This window comes from Geospiza fortis, unplaced genomic scaffold, assembly GCF_000277835.1.
Source record: "Geospiza fortis unplaced genomic scaffold, GeoFor_1.0 scaffold41, whole genome shotgun sequence".
Taxonomy (NCBI): Eukaryota; Metazoa; Chordata; class Aves; order Passeriformes; family Thraupidae; genus Geospiza; species Geospiza fortis.
In genome coordinates this window covers 15,631,017-15,639,387 of record NW_005054299.1, presented here as the reverse complement: position 1 = coordinate 15,639,387, position 8,371 = coordinate 15,631,017, and the positions used below count along the sequence as shown (strand labels likewise).

Here is an 8,371-nt window from a genome sequence, read left to right as displayed (position 1 = left end):
TCTTTCCCTTCCCCTTGCCTTGCCTTTTTTCCATCTTCTTTACGGGGGTCATCACAGAAGGGAAATTGGATCATTGATAGGAGGAGTTGGGGAACACAGAGGTAAAAATCTGAATAGTATGAACCTGCCAGGGCAAACTGTCTGTTCAGCTGAGCATAATAAACCCTAAGGAGTGACAAAGCTGAACTATCAGCTCTGCTGTATAATCTACTGCTTAAAATTGAACAGGAAAATAACTAGTGGATGCTAAGTTCTTTTTCAAAGGAATATAGAAATGTTCAGGGAACAGCCCAGTACATCTGATGATCACGCCTGGAATTCAGTAGAAATTACCATCCAGGAGAGTAAGCATATGGATAAATGACATATTTGGGAGGAATTTGGCACAATTTTTGTTAGGTCTTTTAAGTGTCTTGGAGTTTATTGAAGGAGTCAGCAAGCATACATAAAGAGGAATGCGGATGATGCAGTCTGTTTAAATTTCCAAAAAGTTTTTCACATAGTTGTTTACTAACAGCTTTTAAAATGAGTTAGTTGCTGTTGGGATTAAAGGAAACACCTTTATATGGATGAGGAACTGATGGGAAGATATGAGATAGAGGGTAGAAGTAAATGTTGAATTTTCACGGTGAAACAAGTTCAACACTAGGATCACGGAAAAGATCCCTTAGAACAATTTGAAGGAGTGGCTGACAGAAGTTGTTAATGAGACTGAGTTTTACAGAGTAGATTAGGGAGTTTTGTGCTTCAGTTTCTGTTTGTTTTTTAAGTTGATTAATTGTAAATAATTGCACAGGAACTTCATAAAACTGTGAAGACTGCCATGAAAAATTTAAACTGACAGAAAGTGACATTGAATCCAAATAAACATAAAATTGTGGACCTCAGAGGGTAGTGAAAAACACTACTGAAAAAATGTTAGATTCTGAGCTGAAAATTACCCTTGTGGAAAAGTGTTGTTAAACTGTTACATATATACATCAATGCACTGCTTTAATAAAAAAAAATTCTGAATGGTAGGACTTAGAAATTGAAGGGGTAAAACCAACCTAAAATTAAAGGGGTAAAAAACAAGCATAATGTCACTATTTAAATTAAAAAGTGATGTTCTTGTATTTTTAATATTATGTATAATTCCCCTGTATTCTGGCAGAATGTGAAAAAGTGAGGGTGACAAGATGGTCATAAGTATGGAATGCTATCTCTATATGGAATGACTGACTAGATGATATCTAGAAAAGAGGCTTCTGTGGACAAACATATTAGGAGCCTGTTAAATCACAACAGCACAGAGATGATGGATTGGGATAGACTGTTAATTATCTCTTCTGATACATTAATCAAATTAAATGAAGCAGGTAGCAAATTCATGATGAACAAAGGGCTGATCCTTCACAGGTCACATAATTAAGCCATTTTTTGCTTTCAGTTGAGGACATTAACATTTTATTTGTGCTCAAGAGGCAACTGGTCAAAGCTGTAGAGGAATCCACCCCGGATTAAGGGTGCTAGCTCAGGAATTGGTACATGCTTGGATGCCAAAAGGATGGTCCTGAGAAGTATCTCTGCATATTTTTGTTGTTGTTGTTGTTTCTGTGCTCTTTATAGGCATATTTGCTCACTGCCAGACCTTTGGTTTGACCTGCTGTGGAATAAGTATGTCATTTATTCTGTTGGACAGAATCCAGATTAGCAGGATTCACATGGTATAGCTGGAGGAGTTCTTTTTAAAAAACCTACAGACTAAGGCCAGTGATCAAAAGTGTTTATTATTGACTACTTGCAAGTTACAGCATTTCTCAAACTTGAAGATTTGTTGTGTGTTTCAGTTGCCAGAAACCATGAAAACAACTCTTAATACACTAAACTACACAATAACCACTTGAAAAAAAAAGAAAAATAGCAGAGATTCAGTTTTACTTTAAATAGCATGAGTTAAAGAAAGAGGCAAATGCATGTCATATCAAATGATGTACATACAGTATTTATGCTTACAGACTGTGGTATTAGGTATGTAAGTAGGTAACTGTTCTAGCAATTTAGTAACAGTGAACCCACAGTGACTAAGACTCCTTTTTAAAAACCTTCTCATAAACTGGAAATTTAGAGTCACTCTAGGTAGTTGGTCATCCCTAAATCAATGCTTAGAAGTGTTTGGGAGGAGCTGTGTTGCTTTTAAGGGAAGGTGATTGGTCCTTCAGCTACCTAATTTCATATAATAACAAATAATTGCTTTTGATTTACTTTTTTTCTTTGCAGACCGCCCAATCCCATTGAATTTCTAGCAGCATATCTTTTAAAAAACAAGTCACAATTTGAGGACCGAAATTAACTCCATAAAAATGAGGACAGTTTGGCTGCTAGACTGAAATGTTCATTTGCCGCAATTTGTTTTCTGCTGTAAAAATCCTTTAGCCACGTTGTTGTCTTTCTTAACTGCACAATTTGCTTTATCTTTTGAGTTTATTTAATAAAGAACACTTTACATTTAATTGTTCTCTTGTTTTAAACTAGCTATTAAGAGACTTTGGAAATAAAATACTGAAACTCCACTACTGGATGAAAGTCTGAATAATTCCATCACAGGGCTAATAGTTTATATAACTTAATTGGGTTTTATATAGCACCCTCCAGTGCAACATGCCTAAACAGACAGCAAACAAATGCAGAACAATTAAAATTTATTTATTAAGTAGAGAGAACTTGCTTCAGAACACCAGGAAATGGGTTTAGTTAAAACAAACAATGAGATCCAGCAGGTGAACAGATCACCTAGAGACAGCATCCACTGCCTCACATAGGTACATTAATAAGGTGTGCTGTTCAGCATTTGTCAGTGGTCTCCTAGGACTGGATTCAGTGTGCTGGATTCAGCTGAAACAGAATGAATTTGGAAGTGACATATAAGTGTTTTGTAATTCAGGTCTCTGTCCTGCTACCCTTAGTTGAATTGTCTAAGAACTTGCAGGGACTGAGGTCTTGCTGTTAGTCTTAGTAGGAAGGTTCTCACTATTTTACATACATCTTAGTATCTTAAAACAGAAACATTGAATTAGAGCAGTAAGAGTGGGGAACAAAAATTGAAGGAATCCTGCAAACCTCAAATCAAGTGTAAAAGCTGTCTTTTGGAAAATGTACCAAAATTTGGAAGGAGATTACTAATTCTACTGCATTGTGGTGAACACAGTCTCCATCAAACACTGACACTAAAAAGATACTGAAAGGATTTTAACAACAGTGTTTTGACTTTCTGGAATGACTAATAACATTTAAGTGAAGACAAGGAAGCACCATAAGGACTTGGTACTGCTATTTTTATTGCTAAAATGGTATTCCAACGTTTCATAAGAAACAACTTTGCAAGACTCTAAGTACTGTTAAATGCAAAGGGAATCTATGCTGCTCCCCAGCTTCTGTGTTGAGAATTTGTGCAAGACCAAACGAAAAGAAGCAGTTTAACTTTTAATCCTCCCCAGACAGAGCAATTTTCTTAGATTTTTGTACCTGAATTCGGAATACAATCGGATTTCTTACCTGACAGTAATACCTGTCAAGCAGCTGCACAAAACTTGAAATAGTCTGGCTTTCTGCACAGCTCTTGCATCAACCTGGAATCTCAAAGCATCAGTCCCAGTACCAAGGGAAGCTGTCCCTGCCAGCAGTGCGCTATCCACTCAGCTGCTGGTATCACTGATATGTGATGTCATCTGCTATTATTTTCCCATCTAGGCTAGAGATTTAATTCAAGAGAATGAAAAAGCCATGTTCACACAGTGATGGTGTTAGAAGATTTACTATGGCAGCTTTTTTGGGCAGCCTCTTCTAAGAAATAAATTGTAATGTGACTAGCAGCAGTGAACTTACCACTCTAAGAATTAAATTTTAGTGATTCCTGTGAAGTTATGACAAGTCAGTAAGATAAACGCAACCATTTTCCTTTACTTGTTAAATTGGGCTTCACCCATTGACATCTTCTGCATAGAAGATACTCTAACAGGAATAAGTAGCAAGTTAATACCTGTATTATCTAGTTCTCAGTTACAAAAGTAATGATAAAGTCTAAATTTTAAAAGCATTTACCTGTTTTAAATTCTTCACTACAAAACAATGAAAATTCAGTGAAGAGACTTGACAGATGCATGCTATCCCAATTTAATCTAGAAAGTGGTACTGTTTTTCCACAGGAAATAACAGTTCTGAAAGCTTCAAGATAAATTGTATTAAATTTTGAAATACAAATATATTTAGAGTAAAAGCTTGAAGAAGTACTTAAAAATGGCAACTTTAGATGTATGACAGGCCACTGCTAAGTTACTGAAAGCCATTATATTTTTTTTTTTAAATTATTTTTTTAGTGTTCACTACCCCAGGTAACTGAGTATATGCTCCAAATGGCAGTAAAATTGAGTAGAAAATAAAATGGAATACCTAGTTTACTTGACAACATGCCTTTCAAGATTACTATTTTAGATCTCCAATATCCAGAAGTCACTATTCAGTAACTGTGAAAGAATTATTATAGGTGTCATATGTAGTATTTTGAAGTGTGCCTTTTTAACTGCTTCTACTGAGAACACTGTCGTTTACCTGGAAGGGAACAATGACAGAAGAAATGATTTCCCACTAAAAGCAATTCTGATCAAAGGATTCTACATCCTTCTATTCTGAAGCCTGTTACCACCTAAAATTACAGTTTGACTTGCCAAATCCTTTTTTCTTTTTTTTGCTCCTCTGATTTATCAAGGACTTTCTCCAGAATCAGTACATGTCTTTGAGCAATCCGTTTTATTTTCTGAGGCACTGTCACCATTGTAAAAGCAGTCTGATCAAAGGAACTTTCCTCTCCCCATCAGACTTCCTAGAAATAAAAGACCTGCTTTCAAACAAATGAAAAATCTGAAAAATTCTGAAAGATACAAGCAGTTGAAACCTGTAGGTTGGAAAGGAAACATGAGAAAAATTCCTATGCCTACCACGCTTCATGGAGTGGAGGTTTTGATATATTCTTATCATTGTACTAATTACATAACAAATTATTCTTAGCCAAGCCTTAGCTTGTGTTCCCTATGCCATTTCATAGTCAGGATTCATTTGAAGAGTGACTATATAGCCTAGATCACAGAAATACAGAATGCCAGCTGTTATAGAAAGAGGCATTTTACCACGATGAAAAGTCTATCAGCACTGTTTCTGCCAATGTTCCCATTCAAATACAGTTTTATCCAAGGACTTCAAATGTAAATGTACCATGAATAATTATGGGGCAGTTTACATCAGTGCTAGTGCAGCACTGACTAGGAATGTGTCATATTCCTATTCCAAATGTGCTTTTAGCTCTCTTCTAGAAGTTTGCTTTGCAATTGTGTGTAAGAGACCCGTTTTCCAAGAGGAGCCTAAATTGATAAAAGACTGCAGGGTGGTTGAGAAGTATTTACAAGATGAATAATTACCCACTGATACGATCTCAGATGCTCTTATGTTGCACAGGAAGTGGAGAGATTTCCCTTGTAAGGACTGTGAAGCTGGGGGTGAGGCGGGGGTGTCTGCTTTTAACAGCAGAAGGAAGGACTGGTAGGAACAGCAGGTTCCTCAGATGCAGAACAACAGTTTGTAAATAGAAAAACCTAAAGTAACAGTGAACAACTTCCTGAGAAGGGAGAGGACAGGAAGCGGGCATTGTGAAAAACACCATAGGAAAGAACCACGTGCAAGAGGACAATGAGAGCAAAAACTAAGAAAGCAACAGACCATGAAAGCTGGGCCAGCTGAAAACCTCCCATCCCAGCTGGTCACAGGGTGTTACTGAAGGAAAACCCTGCATGCTAAGGACACTTGCCAGTGCCTTCACCCTTTTCTTCCAGGTAAGGAAGAAACTGCCAACAGACACACACGTGCAGCAGAGGTCTGTGCTTTAAGGGTGTGCAAACCTGGGGGATTGTCCGTGCATTGTATCAGAGAAAAATGATTGGAATAACAGCTCAGAACTGTTAAGAGCTCCTGTTACTGTTCCCCATACAAACAGTGCTTGGAAGAATTGTAGATGAAGAAGGAGCATCTCCCAAACTAACCCATTTCCACTGAAAGTTCAGCCTAGGTTCTCAGTTTTTGGCTAGAACATTTCTCTACTTTGTGTCCTGAGCACCAGGAAGCCCAGCACTGCCCTTGGTGGGATGGACACTTCCCTGTGGAAGGGGACCCACAAGGATCAAGTCCAACTCCTGGCCCTGCACAGGACACCCAAGACTCACACCATGTGCCTGAAAGCATTTTCCAAACAGTTCTTGAAGAGCTGAGTGCTTTTGTGTTTCTGCCTCTTCCATGTACAGGTGGTGCTGAGGGAGCACATCACTGGCCCTTACACGAAGAGCTGATGATCAGGAGAGGACAGTTACCAACAGGAACCCACAAATCACTAAACACTGCTCAATTGTATTAGGACCACTTATGATAGGGTACAAATGAATATCCTACTGTCACCCTTAGCAGTGGTACTGGCAGAAGTTCCTTTGGTAGTGTTATGGCTGACAAGCTTTGTCAGGAGCAAGCAAAAACTGGAGGACATTCTTCAGCTTCCATGGGCTCTGGACTGACAGTGCCATTGATAACAGAGAAGGGCAGAGAACCACCTGGCTGACACAGTGCTTGTGGCACATACCACAGTTTAAGGATTAGCAAAAAGAAAGCCTGTGCTTGCTGTGACCTGCTAACACTGAGCTGTAGTGTTCCTCTGCATCTGCATGGATGCTGTGCTCATGTTACACCCAGCAAAAACTTCATCCTAATCTAGGAGAGGTAAAACTACACACAAGGAAAGAAAGGGCAATGAGGAAAGCAAGGGAAAAGGAAGCTTAAAAAAGAAGCATAAGGAGAAAAGGAATCCAGCCTGTTATATAGCAACAGGAAGAAATATATTCAAGTAATTTTAAAAGGCAGGCTGAAGAGGAAAAAACCACAAATAAAGAAAGGAAGTATACCCAGAAGAAAATACTTGTAAAATGTTTTTACTTACTAAACCATCTGCTTTACTACTCAGAAGTTCTTATATTTTAATTGAAAGGAAATGCTTAGAGAAAATGAAAGCTTTTCCTCTAAATGATAGAAAATAATACCAGATAATTAAAAATTATGTATTATAATAAAATGTTCCTCCTAGTAGCCTCTTCTAGCTGTTGGTGATGGACTGTGGGACAATGGTGTATCAAATAACTTGAATATATGCTGATGTGACCCATTTTTTAAGTATATAATCACAACATGTACTCCATGCAGTAAAATTTATCTTCTGCTGCATTTGTTAACTTTATTGAAGGATCACTCCAGAAACTAGTCTTACTACAGAAGTTTACACAAACAATTTGAGAGGTACAAATGGGTATCACAACTACCAATATAGTTTTATGTTAAAACAGTCAGGTAGGGTACTTCTTCCAGTCTAGGTAGCAGTTATAATAATCTGCATTAACCTTTTTGAAGCCATTGTTTGTAAAATAACAGTAGAATACTGTAAGGATATGTAGAGCAGTGAATGCTTGATAAACATTAGACATTTGCTAGGATAATCGGGGCCCATTTCCTCATGGCTACCTATAAGAAATATTATTAATCAGAGACCCCAGTCCTTACTGCCCCTCAGCTGCACTGGCAAGGCAGTGTCATGGATGCAGAGGAGGATCCTCACTGATATAATGCCTTTGTCCCATCACTTCCTTTGTTTTACTGTAAAAAAATCAAAACCAAAGCAAAACCAAGCAAACAAAACCAAAACAATCCCCCAAACCTCTGTATTTTGCACGCATTTATAACCGCCGGGAGGACTTTTCGAAGGATTAGATGACAAAGGGGGAGGAGGAGAGCGTGTTGGCTGGCCGGGCCCACACGTGCTCCACCTCACAAAGGCCCGGTCTGCCTTGAAGGCCTTAATGGCCGCAGCCCCTCATCTCTCCGTTGTGGTTTCCTCTCTGCTGGTTGCATCTCTCACGTCAGCGGCTCAAATTGCTTTTTCCCTTCCCCCTTTTGTACCGGCCCTTCTCCCCTTTTCAGTTCTGCCCCGTTAGCTATTTTGAGCCACGCTTGATGTCTCCATGGCAGCGGTCCATTCACCAGATAATAAAAAAACAAAAATTAAAGGGGTGGGGAAATATTAAGCTGAGAAGAACCGGAGACTTCCACACAGCTACACTCCCACGGCCCTCGCTCCGTGCCACGCTGCCGCGGGCGTCACGGCACGGACAAGGAGGCGTAGGGAAGGCTCCTAGCTCGGAAACACGGAGGCCCAGCGCAGCAAAATCCACGTTCCTAAATATGCCTTTGAGAAACGGTGCTCCGTGCCTGGAGCCCTGAGCATCCCAGCAGCTCCCAAGGCCGTGCGAGG

The 8,371-nt window shown here is 39.1% G+C and overlaps 1 protein-coding gene across 1 annotated transcript in view; it reads left to right on the top strand.

Annotated features, from left to right (window-relative positions):
* Nucleotides 1-2,552, top strand: part of DPY30 (dpy-30 histone methyltransferase complex regulatory subunit) — a 5,087-nt gene extending 2,535 nt beyond the window's left edge. The window contains exon 4 of the mRNA XM_005416238.2: nt 2,260-2,552. Within this exon, the coding sequence (XP_005416295.1) occupies nt 2,260-2,332 (73 nt within the window). The 3' untranslated portion in view covers nt 2,333-2,552. The remainder of the gene's footprint in view (nt 1-2,259) is intronic.
* Nucleotides 2,553-8,371: the final 5,819 nt, after the last annotated feature.